This window comes from Geotrypetes seraphini, chromosome 4 (assembly GCF_902459505.1).
Source record: "Geotrypetes seraphini chromosome 4, aGeoSer1.1, whole genome shotgun sequence".
Taxonomy (NCBI): Eukaryota; Metazoa; Chordata; class Amphibia; order Gymnophiona; family Dermophiidae; genus Geotrypetes; species Geotrypetes seraphini.
The window spans coordinates 136,778,090-136,794,634 of NC_047087.1; the positions used below are offsets into that span (position 1 = coordinate 136,778,090).

The 16,545-nt window shown below is 41.7% G+C and overlaps 1 protein-coding gene across 2 annotated transcripts in view; it reads left to right on the forward strand.

Moving 5' to 3' along the window:
• AGPAT3 (1-acylglycerol-3-phosphate O-acyltransferase 3) overlaps positions 1–16,545 on the forward strand; it is a 123,103-nt gene that overhangs the window by 44,206 nt on the left and 62,352 nt on the right. For both annotated transcript variants that reach the window (XM_033941999.1, XM_033941998.1), the window contains 2 exons: positions 11,661–11,830; positions 12,408–12,569. In XM_033941999.1, coding sequence (XP_033797890.1) covers positions 11,661–11,830; positions 12,408–12,569 — 332 coding nt within the window. The remainder of the gene's footprint in view (positions 1–11,660; positions 11,831–12,407; positions 12,570–16,545) is intronic.

Below are 16,545 nucleotides of genomic sequence, written 5' to 3' on the forward strand. Positions count from 1 at the left end.
GGACATTCTTTACGCTTGCTTGATGGCAGGGAAGCGGTTGGCGAAAGCACTTCATGACCATTCCGCCAGAACGATGGCTACTTCTTGGACTCGGTCCAGAAGTTTTGTCTCGTTGCTACTTGGTCTTCCGAGAGTGCTTTCTCTCAGCATTACTGGTTGGATGTGGGGGCGCATGCGGTAGATGCATTTAGTGCTTCAGTTGTTACGGAGGCGGCATTTGTTTCCCACCCAGATTGAGGATTGCTTTGCTACATCCCATTGGTCTCTGGATTCATCTGCTGCTGTTGCTAAGGAAGGAAAAATTATGTTCTTACCTGTTAATTTTCTTTCCTTTAGACGCAGCAGATGAATCCAGAACCCCACCCTTTCTGGATATTGTCTGTCGGTTTTTTCTTTTCCAACTTTCGAAGTTTGTTGTTATTGATGGTTGTATTCTGTATTATTGCCTTTTGAGATTTGTTATGGGAAAGAAATTTTTTACATGCTATGCCTATTGATGGTTACGGATGCTTGGGCAAGGAGCTATACTGGAGATACAGGAGGCGTGCCAGCCAATAGGACCACCTGTTAATCAGTTTCTCTATCTCCGCCTGCTGGTAGATGTGTGCTATCCCATTGGTCTCTGGATTCATCTGCTGTGTCTAAAGGAAAGGAAATTAACAGGAAAGAACATAATTTATCTTTCTTGGGATATAGGGCCTGTTTTACAAAGCCGAGCTAGCGGCTGCAGCGCGGTAACGGCCCCAAAGCCCATAGAGATTTAAAGGGCTTCGGGGCTGTTGCCGCACGGCAGCTTCTAGCGCAGCTTTGTAAAACAGGCCCATAGTATGGATGGCTCAGAGGCAGAATACCTCTTTTGTAAAATATACAGGAACATGCATAAAAATACATGTACAAATTTATACCATCAACAGCACACCAGAGGCAATTAATCTGCACAAAGCAGAACAATATATAGAAAGCAGATCGTTAATCTTGAAGAGAAGCATAGTTCATCCATTAGAGTCCATTAGAGTACCTAGACAACTGACCCCGCACTCCATCTCAACAACGGTTTTCTTGACCTATTTCTCACTCTCTTCAGGTCACTCATTTTGTACCTCTTGTAATCTTTTGTAAACCGCATAGAACTTCACGGTATTGCGTTATATAAACTGCTATTATTATTATTATTATTAAACCAAACACCCAGTGTGGCCACATTTCACCCTCAGGCTGCATCAGGAGTAAGAACTACAACTTAAACAATCGCAAAAATTCAAAATAAATTAAAAACATATCAAATTATAAATAGCCAAAATCATATAAAAATATAATTAAAACCAAAATAATCCATAATCAGAATCATGCAAATAAAATTCTGGCTGTACATAGCCAAATGTTGTGTCTTCAAGTGCCTGATGCTAGCATTCAAATCTTTGCACTACATGGCACCGGGTACATGACAACCAAGCTTCCTCTACGTGATGAACAGGTCCCTTCGCTCCCAGGAGGAAATATGCCTCAAAACGCCCCCTGGTCATGCCCTTCAACTGCAAACCACCAAATGATGTTCCTACAACCACTTCATACTGAGCCACTGGAATCAACTGCCCCTGCAGGTTAGATCCCTTGAAGGACTCCTCAACTTTAGGAAAGCATTGAAAACATACCTGTTCACCTAACTCATCGCCCATGACTAATAGATTACAAAGAAATGTATATTGACACAAGATCCTCAATGTCGCATTAGGATAAAAACAAAATGTTGCACTGTAACTATGACTAATTTAACCTGTAAATTGTATATTATGGATATTGGTATTAGATCCCTAGTATGTGTCGAATTAGGATAAAAAAATGTACCTAAAGAAAACTTGTTCTGAAACCATACCGTATTTCCCCACATATAGGCCGCCCCTCTGCATAGGCCACACCCATGTATAGGCCGCAGAAAAGGGCGGCCTATGTTTAAAAACTGGAAGATAAGCCGCCCCATGGTATTCGCCACGGCTTATCTTCAGGTACCTCTCCTGCCTTTTACATTCATCCCCTCCACCTCTGGTACCTTTTTAAGATGCCCCCTCGCTGGCGTGTAGCTTGGGTCTATAGCGGTGCAGGGCAGCCGCGATCTCTCCAGCCTATCCCCACACCTCCCACTGAATGGCAGATGTCAGCTCTTGCAAGCGGAGTGGGGGCTGGCCGGATGCCGAAGAGATCACGGCTGCCCTGTACCGCTGGAGATCCAAGCCGCGTGCCAGCGAGGAGACTTCCTAAAAAGATGGATGGGGGGATGATTTAAAAGTTTTATATAGGCCGCCCCATATAACTAGGCCGTGCCCCATACACGGGTTTGTATATAGGCCGTGGCCTATATATGGGGAAATAAGGTAGCAAATTGTAACCTGTTAACTGTATATTGTGTATGTTGACCTGTAACCTGTCTTTGGCTCTTTGATCAGCATGTAAAAGAGCTTCCAAACTTGACAACCCATATATAAAATTTTTCCACAATATCCCAATTGCTACCAGAAATAACAATTAAACTGGACCCTACACAGGCCGTGTTTCGGCAGAACTTTGCTTTCCTCAGAGGTCCATGAAATATGGTAAAAAATGAAAATAAAATTATGAGAATATATTTTAACATTTGGAATGAAGCTGAAGATGTGGATGGAGTGCACTGTGAAAGCCTGGTGAATAAGATGTGAAACAATTAGACAAAAAATATTAAAACATGAAAAACACTAACGTGGTAAATGGTGTGAAAGAAACTTAAGTAAATAAAATTAAATGAATATCATGATTGTTTTGTGAATGATGCCATGGACATGAAAAACTTAAATGGGATAGTCGTGGAGAGTGTAAAAATAAATGAAATCAGTTTGAAAGTGACAAAGTGAGTTTTATAAATGTAAAAATGACTACGTATGTGGATGTGTGACATACTGAACATATCAAACCTGATAGGTGGTAAGAAGATGAGCCTGAGCAATTAGTCTGAAAACATATTTATCAAATATGTAAACCATATCCTTTGCTGATCGAAATTTGCCAAAACCTAAGATTATATAACTAAAATGTGACTATATACTAATCGACATGAAATAATATGTAAGAAATTATGAATTAAATCCAACTACAGAAATCAAAATGCCCTAATTGTTCTTGTTATGGAGAGCCAAATAATTGGAGCATTAAGTGAACGTGGAATAATGTGAGACTGTGCAGGACCATGACAAATGTTAAAAAAATATATTACTGGTGAAGAGATTAAGACGCAATCACTAGCCTTGGTTGTTGTTACAAACATTGCCCAATTGATTGAAATATATGCTTAAAGTGACAATATATTGTGTATTGCATTTGATGTGAACTTAGAGCCTAAATTAAAACCTTTAATTGTTTGTGAATATCGTAGTTTGAGGCCTAGTGAATCGTTAAAAATTAAACAAAAGTGATCATTCCCTCATTAGAAATGCAGAAGCAAATCGTAACCCGAAAAAAAGCCTTTAACCGATTAAACTGTTGATAAATATTGATTGTAAAACCATGTTGTCATGGAACATACCGTATTTTTCGCTCCATAAGACGCACCTGATCATAAGACGCACCCTAAATTTAGAGGAGGAAAACAAGACAAAAAACATTCTGAACCAAATTCTCCCTGCCAGGCTCTGCACCCAAGCCCACACTCATTGCTAGGCTCTGCACCCTGTCTCCCCTACCTGCCAGGCTCTGCACCTTGTCGCCCCTCTGGTGGTCTAGTGGTATGCTGGGACAGGGCGGATAGGGACAGGGAACAGATGTCAAGGCAGATGACTTTTTAAAATATGCAATGTCACCTCAGTAACAACTATAGAAAAATAGACAAATATAAGGCAAAATATAGACAGCAGAAAATATAAATTCTCCAAATTGACACATTTTGATCACTAAATTGAAAATAAAATAATTTTTCCTACATTTGTTGTCTGGTGATTTCTTTCTTTCCTCAGGCCCAACAATTGTCCCTTCTTCCTTCCCTCCTATGTTTCCCTCACTGCCTTCCAGCCTGTCCTCTTCTGCCCCCCCCAACTCAGGCCCAATTGTCCCTTCCATGTTCCCCTCACTGTCTTTGTCATCTTCCCCCCCTCCAACTCGGGGCCAATTGTCCCTTCCTCCAATGTTCCCCTCACTGCCTTCCAGCCTGTCCTCTTCTGCCCCCCCCCCCCCGAAGCCTGCCTGCCCGCGCATTGATTTTAATTGCCTCCCGCTGCTCCTGCTGTGAGAACATGTCCACGAAGCAGCAGCAACAGGGGGAGGGGGACTCCTCTGACTCGGCGCAGCACCTGGAACGGAAGGAGTTGCTAGGAAAGGCCAGGCGTGTACAGCGATTGCACACCGCCGGCCCAGAAGCCTTACTCCCGACGTCAATTCTGACGTCGGTGAGAAGGTCCAGGCCAGCCAATGGCTGTTTCTTTAAAATATGAATTATCTCATGGGACAAATGGTTGAGGTACACATTGCTCGGTTTTTAATGTAAATTTGAAAACTAATGTTTTTGTTCATCCCACATCAGATGATAGATGTTAGCTTAGATATTACTCTAATTTTCAGAGTACACACATTATAACACCATATGAAACATCTCAATCCTCTGAAGCAACCCGCTCTACTCTGTAACACCTCTGGACATGTCCAGAAATCCTCTTCTGTAATCCACCTTGAACCACAAGGTAATGGCGGAATAAAAATCACTAATGTAATATATGTGGTTATTTGCCCATGTAAATTACTTTACATAGGGAAAACCAAATGTGCATTCAGTAAAACTATTATTTAACACAGAAGTGCAATAAACTGTTGGTTGAACATATGCAGAAAGAAACAGGGCTATGGAGTCAGTATATAAAACCTTTGTCTCTGACTCCTTTATTTATATCATCTCCACTTTGACTCCGACTGATCCTGTATTTATATATCTATGAGTATATAGGAAATATAATAATAAAAAACTATGATATCAAAATATATTCTAAAAATAAAACATATTCTGAAAAATATGAGTTAATCAAATTATTATATGTGAGATAAGAAATTATAATAGTGGAGTTGGCACATTTTTATCGACTCCGACTCCAGTAACCCAAAAATTGCTTCTGATTCCACAGCCTTGGAAAAAACAACATAAATTTGATGAATTATGTTTTATTGCTTTGTATAAAATCAGAACACATTGGAGAGTGAGCAACACTGATAGAATATTACTGCATGCTGAACAAAGATTTATTTTTCAGGTTCTAAAAGGGTTGAATCAAGATACTTATTTGTCCATATTCTTATGAATATTTGAGGATTATTTTGTCTGTACTAGATTTATTTCCATTCATTTTTCATATATACACACCCGCACAACTCTTTCTCTTCAATAACGGTTCTCTTGACCTATTAACCACTTTCTTTCACCTCTATTAAGGTCAATCAATTTATACCATCTTTGTACAATCTTTGTAAACTGCATAGAACTTCATGGTCCTGCAGTATATAAACTGTTATTATTATTATGTAATAATTGTATTTGCCTTTTATCCCAGGACAAGCAGGCAGCTATTCTCACATATGGGTGAAGTCATCAGCGGAGCCCGGATGCGGAAGCTCACAAGCATACTTGCTTGAAGAAACCAGAAGTTTCGAGTCGACTGCACCGCGCATGTGCGAGTGCCTTCCTGCCCAGCGCAGGGCATGTCTCCTCAGTTCTCAGTTTTCTGCGGAGCCGAGAAGTCCGTCTTTGACTCTGCGTTTAACTTCGTTACTTCGTGCCTTCTCTGAACCGTGGTTTGTATTTTTTTTCTTCACGAATCGCTGTTCTTACTTTATTTCTTTTATTTCTAGTTTAAAAAAAAAAATAAAAAAATTTTCAATCTTCTGTCTGACTGCCGGGGCAGGCCGCTCGGCCGCAGCCCAAGGGCTTCAATTTTGCGGCAGCCGTTTTTCCTTCTATGTTCCGGCCTGTAACGGGCTTCAAGAAGTGTAGCCAGTGCCAGCGTGCGATTTCCCTTATGGACCCACACCATCGGTGCCTCAAGTGCCTTGGACTTGATCATCAACTGAAGTCGTGTGAACGCTGTGCTACTCTTCAATCTCGAGCCCTTAAACGTCATCGTCTTTTGGTGGAGAAGCTCTTCGGGATGGATTCCTCCTCCGATCCCTCGACTTCAAAGGCGATCTCGGCCTCACCTTCGACCGAGACGACTCCTGCTTCTACTGCTTCCACCTTGAGCCTCGGCAGACCTTCATCGTTTGCAGCGGCTCTTTCCTCAACGACGTCTGCTGTATCTTCCCCTGTATCCTCAGGTCAGATAGCTCAGCAGAAAGTTCCAGCGGTGGTGCTTAAGGTGCCTAAGACTTCCAAGTCGAAGCACATTTACACTGCCTCGGTGGAACCTCCAGCCAAAGCAGGTGGTCCGGTTTCAGACGCGGATCCATCCTTTCCGGCTTCTTTCCAGACCATGTTGGAGAAGCAATTCATTCAGTTCCTTACTAATATGGGACCGAAGCTTCTTCCTCTCATCCAGCCTAGGCATTCTGCAGACTCCTGCGAGGTCGAGCTTACACATTCAGTCTGAGCTTACACATTCTTTGCAGGGAGCAGAGTCTCTGCGAGTGTCTGGTCTGGCATCTAAGCACGTAAATCAAGGAGCAAAATCTTTCCAAGTGCCTCGGCAGGAATCCTCACACTCTATACAAGGAGCAAAGTCTTTGGGAGTGCATTGAGGTTCCTCCTCCAAGCCTCTGGAGCTTGGATCTACAGCCTCTAGTCCTATCCATTCTTTGGTGGCATCGGCTGCTTCTGTCTCCGAGGCAAAGTCTCCTCGATCTTCGAGATCTGCTTCCAAGCACCATTCTCACCAACAATGAAGGCCCTCATCGAGGCATACTTCCAGGCATAGTTCTTCTTCAAAAGAATGTCCCTCTTCAACTAAGCCTCAATCTACTCCTACTTCGACTAGACCTCTGACTCCTTGATTGAGGTCTCCACTTCCACACCTCGAGGATGCAGCGGTTTTGATTGCTTTGTCCAAGTCTCCATATTCTTTGATCCTTTTTTCCTGCCGAAGCTTCATCTTCGACCCAGGCTGCTTCGATGATCTCGAGTCCTTCTCGAGGCAAAGCATTGGCGGATCAGCTATCTTTTTCCTCTTTTCTTCGTCAGATGGCTGTTGACTTGGACCTTCAATTAGATGCTGGTTCCAAATACCGACAGAATCACTTAAGCTTCCTCTTCACAAGCTTTTGTCTCAGACTTTTGCCAGATGCCTGGAGACTCCTTATACCATACCAGCTGTTCCAGGCAAATTGGACTCTAGGTATAAAACTGTACATCGCAAAGGGTTTGACAACTCCACAGTTATCTCATCAATCCCTGCTTGTGGAGTCCTCCTTAAAAAGATCCCATCCTTCCAAGGTTTATGCCACTGTTCCTCCTGGAATGGAAGGGAAAACTATGGACAAATTCGGACGTTGTATCTATCAAAATTCTATGATGTCCTCTTAGAGTCCTCAATTATAATTTTCATTTTATTACTTATTTTGAATTCCTCATAACTCTTTTACCTAAATTTCTGAGTTATTTGGATGCTCAAAAACACTTTGAATTTCAAGAAGTTATTGCTTCTTTATCACAACTCAGATTACATCTCCTTCAGTCGTCTGGCCTCAAGTCTACATCGATCTGAGTCCATCTCAGTGCAATTGCGGCTTTCCATCAGCCTATTGAAGGGAAAGATGCTTCCGTGCTCAGTCAGGGTGCTCACCTAGACTACCTCCACAGTCAAGGTACCTGAAATCCTCAGGAGAAGTCTCTCTATATCAACCTCCTCAAACTTTGTGCGATCCGCAATGCTCTACAAACATTTCAGAATCAGCTATACTCTGTAATTCACTGTCTGTACAGTTTCTCTTCATTGTAAACCGCCTAGAAGTCGCAAGATTGTGGCGGTATATAAGAATAAAGTTATTATTATTATTATAAATCCCTCTCTGCTCATCCCCAGTGGTTTCCAGATTCATTAAAGGACTTTTCAATGTCAAACCTCCTCTCAAACCGCCTCCTGTGGTTTGGGACCTCAATGTTGTCCTTGATCAACTGATGAAGCCTCCATTTGAACCAATTGACAAGGCTCATCTGAAATATCTCACTTGGAAAGTGGTGTTTCTCATTGCCCTCACTTCTGCTCGAAGAGTCAGTGAGCTGCAAGCTTTAGTTGCTGATCCACCTTTCACGGTGTTTCATCATGACAAAGTGGTCCTTCGCACTCATCCTAAATTCCTTCCTAAAGTGGTATCAGAATTTCATCTCAACCAATCCATTGTTCTTCCAGTATTCTTTCCAAAGCCTCATTCTCATCCTGGAGAAATAGCTCTTCATACTCTGGACTGTAAACGTGCTTTGGCCTTCTATTTGGAACGCACCAAACCACACAGAATTGCTCCTCAACTTTTTATCTCCTTTGACCCAAATAATTTGGGTCTCTAAGCGTGCCATCTCCAACTGGATGGCTGCTGGTATCTCATTTTGCTATGCCCAGGCTGGATTACCCCTACACAGTAGAGTCACAGCCCATAAAGTTAAAGCAATGGCATCTTCAGTAGCTTTCCTCAGATCTACACCTATTGAGGAAATTTGCAAGGCAGCTACTTGGTCCTCTTCTCACTATTGTCTGGATACTTTCTCCAGACGGGATGGACAGTTTGGCCAAACAGTATTACAAAATTTATTCTCTTAAATTGCCAACACTTCCACCATCCCATTCTGGTTAGCTTGGAGGTCACCCATATGTGAGAATAGCCTGCCTGCTTGTCCTGGGATAAAGCACAGTTACTTACCATAAGTGTTATCCAGGGACAGCAGGCAGCTATTCTCACAACCCACCCACCTCCCCTGGTTGGCTTTTCTGCTAGTTATCTGAACTGAGGAGACGCGCCCTGCGCTGGGCGGGAAGACACTTGCGCATGTGCGGTGCGGTCGACTCAAAACTTCTGGTTTCTTCAAGCAAGTATGCTTGCGAGCTTCCGCATCCGGGTTCCACTGATGACATCACCCATATGTGAGAATAGCTGCCTGCTGTCCCTGGATAACACCTATTACGGTAAGTAACTGTGCTTTATCTTTGCCCCTTGGTTTTTAATTTATTACTATGCTTTTAATTCACAATTTATATCTGTAGCATTTTATTATTTATTGAATTACATTACATTACATTAGTGACTTCTATTCCCGCCAGTACCTTGCAGTTCTATGCGGATTACAAAAGAAGATAACTGGACATTTCCAGGAAAATTACAAATTAGGTGCTGTTTACATGGTTGAGACTTTGAAGGGGAATTTACAAGAGTGGTTAAGTCTTTGAAGGGAAATTTACAAGAGTGGGGATAGACATGGAAATATGTTATGATTTCTTGATAAATTTATTGAATAACAGGGTTTATGTATTCATATTCATACTTATGCTTCATTTGATATTATTTATTGAACTATTAATTTATTATGGTAGGATAGGTCCATGGAGTCCATTTTAGACTTTTATTAACTCAGCCTGGCTTTTTTTATATGACTGTTGATTCTTTTAGGTTCCCTTTTGTGAAGCTACGCTAGGCTTTTTTATCACCGGCCATGGTGGTATTAGTTCTGAAGCTCAAAGTTCACTGCTGCTGCTGGTTCGGGAAAGTAGCAGCAGTGGTGGGGAGGTGAGGGGGCAGGATACTGGATGGAATTCGGGTGGAGGAAGAAAGAAGGAAGCAGGATACTGTATGAGCATTAGAGCTTTTACCGCCATGGCCGGTGATAAACAAACCTAACACGGCTTTATAAAACGGGGAGTTTGTTTTCCAGTTAATTTTGGTTTGCCTGATTGATTTGAATGCTTTTTATTCCTCAGTGATGTAATTTAAAGCTTTAAAAAGCAAGGAGAGAGTGTGGGGCAGTGGGTAAAGCTACAGCCTCAGCACCCTGAGATTGTAAGTTCAAACCCACGCTGCTCCTTGTAACTCTGGGCAAGTCACTCAATCCCCTCCATTCCCCAGGTACATTAGATAGATTGTGAGCCCGCCAGAACAGACAGGGGAAAATGCTTGAGTACCTGAATAAATTCATGTAAAACCATTCTGAGCTCCCCTGGGAAAACTGTATAGAAAATTGAATAAATAAGTCATATGGCTGCTGGAATATATAAATTCCACAGTTATTTTTAGTGTTTTCATGGTGATTTGGCAGCATTTTTTAGTTTTAAATTGATTTTTGAGGTGAGCACAGCTTATTACGTTAGATTCTACCCTTGGTTTTTGAAAAATATAACGTAGAATAATTACAATTTTTTAAAACTTTTTTTGTATGATTGTGAGGTCTTGCTATGTTGGTTCTTGTAAAAATAGACTTATTTTTATTGTATATAAAAACTTGTTTGTGAAGGACCAACTATTTAGAAACACTTTTATTAATAAAGGTTTTCCATCTTTGACCTTGACCTTGGTTAGCTGGTATAAATCTACTACACCTTTTACTGCTTCCTTTTTTTGAGAAGGAAATGCTGCTGGACTGAAGAGAAGGCTGTGAGTTGTTGTAAGGGGGGGCAGGGAGAGAGGAAGAAAGACAGAACAAAGGGGGGCGGGAGTGAGAAAGAAAGAAATGAAAGAAAAAGAGGGATGCACAGTCAAAAGAAAATGCAACTATAGACTCATGAAATCACTAGACAACAAAGGTAGGAAAAATGATTTTATTTTCAGTTTAGTGATCAAAATGTGTCAGTTTTGAGAATTTATATCCGCTGTCTATATTTTGCACTATATTTAACGGATTCCGGGGGGGGGGGGGGTCTGGTTCCGTTTTGAGGGGGAAAAATAAATGGTCACGTTAGGTATAAATGAACATTGTTTATTCAATTGAATTTGCTGCATATGTTGCTTGCACTGCATCGTATGACCTGAAGCACTTTGTATTTTGCTATGTAATTGATGTGCTTTATGTATTTTATTCACAAATAATTTCACTTCTATCATTGATGCATGTGATCATATATAATTAATATATTACTTGTATGATTTGACATGTGCTAATGAAAAATATATGGGATAGTCCCATGTATGTAAGTATTTTATTTGCCTGATTTTATTGATTATGGATGGTTTTGGTTTTAATTATATTTTTTATATGATTTTGACTATTTATTATTTGATATGTTTTAAAATGTTTGTGAATGTTTATGTTATAGTTCTTACCCCTGAAGCAGCCTGTGGGTAAAACGTGGCCACATCAGGTGTTTGGTTTAATAAATCATGCTTCTCTTTGTGATCTGCGTCAAATTTATACCATCTTCAAAGCAGGTGTAAATTTGCACAGTATTGAGGCAGGTTTGTTATGCTTATTTTGTTAAGGCATGTAAGCAATCTTTGTTGCTTTGTAAAATAACTTTAAAATAGTGCCTGTGTGGACTTTTTACCCAAGCACCCCATTATATAATTATTCCTATTTGTTCTTAGTTATACATATTTATACATTTTTAAAAAGAGAGGAAATTGGGGAGATTTTCATTCTTTATGTACCATCATAGTCTACATTTCTATGTTAGCATAGGGAGAGATGTGAAAACATCTGTATCTTTGTCTCTCTTTATTCATGTCTCTGACACTTCCTCACTCTGCAGAGCTGGTGATGTTATTGGAATGGTGGTCTGGGACTGAGTGCATGCTTTTCACGGACCAGGCCACAGTGGATCAATTTGGGAAGGAGCATGTCATCATTATCCTAAATCACAACTTTGAAATTGACTTCCTGTGTGGATGGACAATGTGTGAGCGCTACGGTGTGCTTGGGGTAAGTGATTTCACAGAACCATTGGTAATGCTTTAGAAGATGAGTGATGTTACTGTTGTAGAGGGAAATGATTGCTGTTGCTGCTCTCTGGGAAAGTAAAGAGCATCAGTATGATACCACTCTATGGGGATAGGGGGAGGATGTTGGGAGAGTGAAAATATCTTTGTCAGCATTTTATTAGAGGGAAGAGAAAAATCTCTATAGCAATGTTAAGGAAAGAGCAAGGAATATTACTATGGCTTCACTCTGTTAAGGGGGAGATGAAGGATGAGTCAAGGAAGCAGCAGAATGGGGTGTGTTCACAACCTGGTAGAGGGAGGAGAATGAGGAATGCTGAGATGTTTGGAAGATGGGGAGTGCTCACAAACTGGGTAGGAAGAGAGAACTCGTCTCTCAAGAGAAGAACGGGACAGAACACAACAGGGGAGTGAGATGGACAGTGACGCTTAGCTCAGAGAAGGTGGGGAAGAGAGTAACAAAATGAAGAATATTCACAAGACACAGAACAGAAAGAGGATAATGTTGTGTTGTGGTTATTTCATGTCTTGGGAGATTATTGAGTTCTGTGTCCTTCCAGAGTTCAAAAGTACTGGCAAAGAAGGAACTACTGAAGGTGCCTCTGATTGGCTGGACCTGGTATTTCATGGAGATAGTCTTCTGCAAAAGGAAGTGGGAAGAGGACAGAGATACAGTTATTGAAGGAATCAAGCACCTAGCTGATTATCCTGAATATATGTGGGTAAGTACAGCACATCCCTCATCTGTTTGCAATACGAGACACAGAGGAATGTGCTTGGCAATTGGTATAGTCTGAGAAGCTACTATAATCACCCAGTATATACTTCACAAATCAGTATTCAGAATCCCATTGAACTCTTAACGAGCATAATTCAACTCTATTTAAGTTGAAAGTAAAAAGCCTCAGATGGAAAATTATCTGATATGCTGTTTTGCTGTCCACCATCTTAATCATCTGCAAAAACCCTTCTGAATTACTACATGGCAAAAGTGCTCCTAAAATGTATAAATAATGGACTTAGTTCATTTTTACTGTTCAATGCTTGGGCACTTAAACAAGCCAGTCCTCCCAATTGCAAATCAGCTTTTTACTCCATTAAAAAAATTACAGAGATTATGGGACACTCAATGAAGTTTCAGGGAATACTTTTAAAACTAATAGGAGGAAATATTTTTTCACTCAAAGAATAGTTAAGCTCTGGAACTTGTTGCCAGAAGATATGATATCAATGGTTAACATGGATGGGTTTAGAAAAGGGCTGGACAAGTTTCTGTAGGAAAAGGCCATAGTCTACTCTTGGGTCAGACATGGGGGAAGCCACTGCTTGCCCTAGGATTGATAGCATGAAATGTTGCTACTATTTGGGTTCTCGGAGGACAAGCAGGTATAGTCTCACATGTGCATGATGTCATTCACAGAACCAGGTCAACAAGTGTTCTGCCACTTTAAATTTTAAGGGCCGTACATGTGCTGGTTTCTTCCCACCCAGCATCGGCGCTCAGAACCTACATTTCTTAGTTTTCCATGAAGCTGAGTAGCTGTGTTCCAGAGTTCTCAGCATGTCAAACTTTGCCTGTTTTGGGTGGCTTCCCTTTTTTTTTCCCTTCAGTTTTTGTCATGATTTGTTGTTTTCTTTCAGTTTCTTCCCTTCTAGTTGAGTTTTTTGATTTTTGGGTCTTCAGGCCCCTTAAAGACTTTTCTGTTCTGAGAGTATCAATTCATTTTCGGTTTGAGTTTTACTCGAGTTCCTTGGGCCATTGGAAGCCAAAGAAATAATTATCATACACAAAAACTTATAGTTTAAACATTCATGGTTAAAACATCTTCCAGTTAAATTACAATTGCTTCATTAAGGTCCAGTGATAAATTGCATACTCCAGCAATGTTCTTTTAATCACATGATTTCATCCCAATCTTATTTCATTAGTAATTTTCCCTAGCAACAATAATGACTTAAAACACCCCCTAGCATGTGATAACTATTTCTGTGCATTCCACATCTTGTAACAACGTGTTCATTTAGGGCACACTGACTTTGTTCATATCATAGAATGCTGGACCTCGACCCACTGCCTCAAACTAAATAAAAACAAAACCCTTTAGCTAGGACTCTTAACTAATTCACGCTACACTCCAAAGATCACAATAGATGACTAAGATTTTCCATTAGAACTACAATCCCAAATCTTAGGAGTACAAATTGATAACCATCTATCCATAATGAAACCATGTTTTCTTGTGATGAGAAAGCTAAGGTCCATCAGAAAATACTTTGAAACTGAGGCTTTTTGAATTTTAATGCAATCCCCAATCCTATCTCGACTGGACTACTATAATGTAACACTAGTTATCCCAGGACAAGCAGGCAGTCTATTCTCAACATATGGGTGATGTCATCCACAGAGTCCAGATGCGGACAGCTTTGCAAGCAGACTTGCTTGAAGAACTTTTAGAAAGTTCTCAACTGCCGCACCGCACATGCGCGAGTGCCTTCCCACCTGACGCAGAGTGCGTGTTTCATCAGTTCTCAGTTTTCCGCGGAGCCAAGAAGTCCTATTTCAACGCTCTATGTTAGACTCAGTTCTACTTCGTGTCTTCTCTCACCGCGGCTCATGTTTTATTTCTTTATAGGGTCGCTATGTTTTTCTTGCGTTTTATTTTTTTTAAAAACAACTTAATTTGATTTTTCTTTCTGTCACGGCGGGGCCTGCCTCACGGTCTCAGCCTGTGGGCTTCAATCTCGCTGAGGCTATTTTTCCATTTATGTCCCGGCCGGTCATAGGCTTGCCAGCACACGATCTCCCTCACTGCCCACATAGGTGGTGTGTTTGGGACCTGGCCATCGTCCGGAGTCATGTGCCCGCTGTGCTACTCTTCAACCTCGAGCCCTCAAACATCGTCGAGTTCAGGTGGAAAAACTCTTTGGCGGTATGGATCCACTTTCCCCAATCTCAACCTCGAATCCGGTCAAGCTTCTTACCAGGGTTCTGCCTTGACCTTGACCTTAATCAAACCCTCCTCATTCGGCGGGTCCTCGTCCTCGAGTAAATCTGCTAAGTCTTCTGACGAGACACTTGCCTCGCTGCTTCCCTCAGGTCAGGTACCAGCAGTGGTTATCAAGCTGCCCAAGATGCATGTCTCCAAGTCGAAGAGTCATTCTTCTTCGGAGACTATAGCCACACAAAATGTGCCAGATCCTCAAGTCTCAGTGTCACATTTGGAGGCTATGATCCAGACCATCTTGGATCGTCAGTTTGGTAATATGCTCGCCAAACATACTCATGCCTCGACTCTGCTTCCTGCAGTCCAGTCTGAGCACTCAGCATATCACAAGGAGTCGAGTCCTTGGCTGTGCCTGGAGCTGAATCTTCTCACTCTATACAGTCGAGTTCTTGGGAGTGCCTCGACAGGATTCTACACACTATGTAAGGAGTCGAGTCTTTGCGAGTGTCTCGTCTGGAGCATCAGCACGTTACTCAAGGAGTCCAGTCCTTGTCAGTGCCTCGAGATACCTCGACACAAGTTCAATGCCTTGTGGTGTCTCGATCGCCAGGCTCCAGCTCTCCTTCCTCGCATAAGGCGTCACCCTTTCCGAGGCATAGGGCAAAGACTCCTCAATGTTCTTCTCAGCAAGACTTGCCTGGCTCAAGGCACGGTTCTCCACATCAGTCGAGGCATCCATCAAGGCACAGGCGGTGTCCCACAGGGATCACCCCTATCCCCTATTCTCTTCAACATCTGTATGTCCTCCCTGAAACTCTTCCATCTATCTCCCTTCAAGACTATCTATACATATGCTGATGACATCCTTGTCCTTCTCGAGACAGACTCGAACCTTACCAACCTCTCTGAGAACATCACAGCCTGCATAACGAATCTCCAATCCTGGTCCCTCTCAGTTCAAATGAAACTGAATGAGTCCAAAACGAAACTACTCTGGCTCGGCCCAAAATTAGAACAGCTACCTACCCTCTTCTCACTGCAGCTCGAGTTCTCTAGCAAAGTCCTAGGCATCATTATCGACTCTTTCCTTCAACGACCACCTCAACCCTCTGATAAAATCATGCTTCTTTAGCCTCCACATGTTGAGGAAAGTGAGATCCTGCTTCCACCAACAACATTTCACCGTCCTTGTTCAATGTATCATCCTCTCCAAACTAGACTATTGCAATTCCATCTATCTAAGTCTAACAAAAAAAGTCTTCAAAGACTTCAGCTAATTCAGAACACTACGGCCAAGCTGATCTTCGCAAAACGCAAATTCAATCATGTTTCCCCACTTCTGTCCAAACTTCACTGGCTCCCAATAATTTCCAGAGTTCATTTCAAATAAGCCTGCCTAGCTTTTAAGATCCTACACGGCATCCTTCTTCCACTAATCCCTCTTTCTTGGAACTCTTCGAGCCCTGAAGCCACCAGGCCCACCCAAAAACTTAAACTATCCTTCCCCTCGCTAAAAGATATTCTCTATGCAAGAAAATTGGGCAAATCTCCCTTTTTCAGAATCATAGAGCTCTGGAATAATCTTACTGCCCCACTACGGAATCTGGGCTCCTTCCAATTATTCCGTAAACACCTGAAAACTAAGCTCTTCACAAAATTGTAATGTTATCTTCCTCCCTGGACTCAACATCCAACCCCTCTATGCTACTCCTTCCTTTATTAAACTCTTGTAAACCGTGCCAAGCTCTTTATA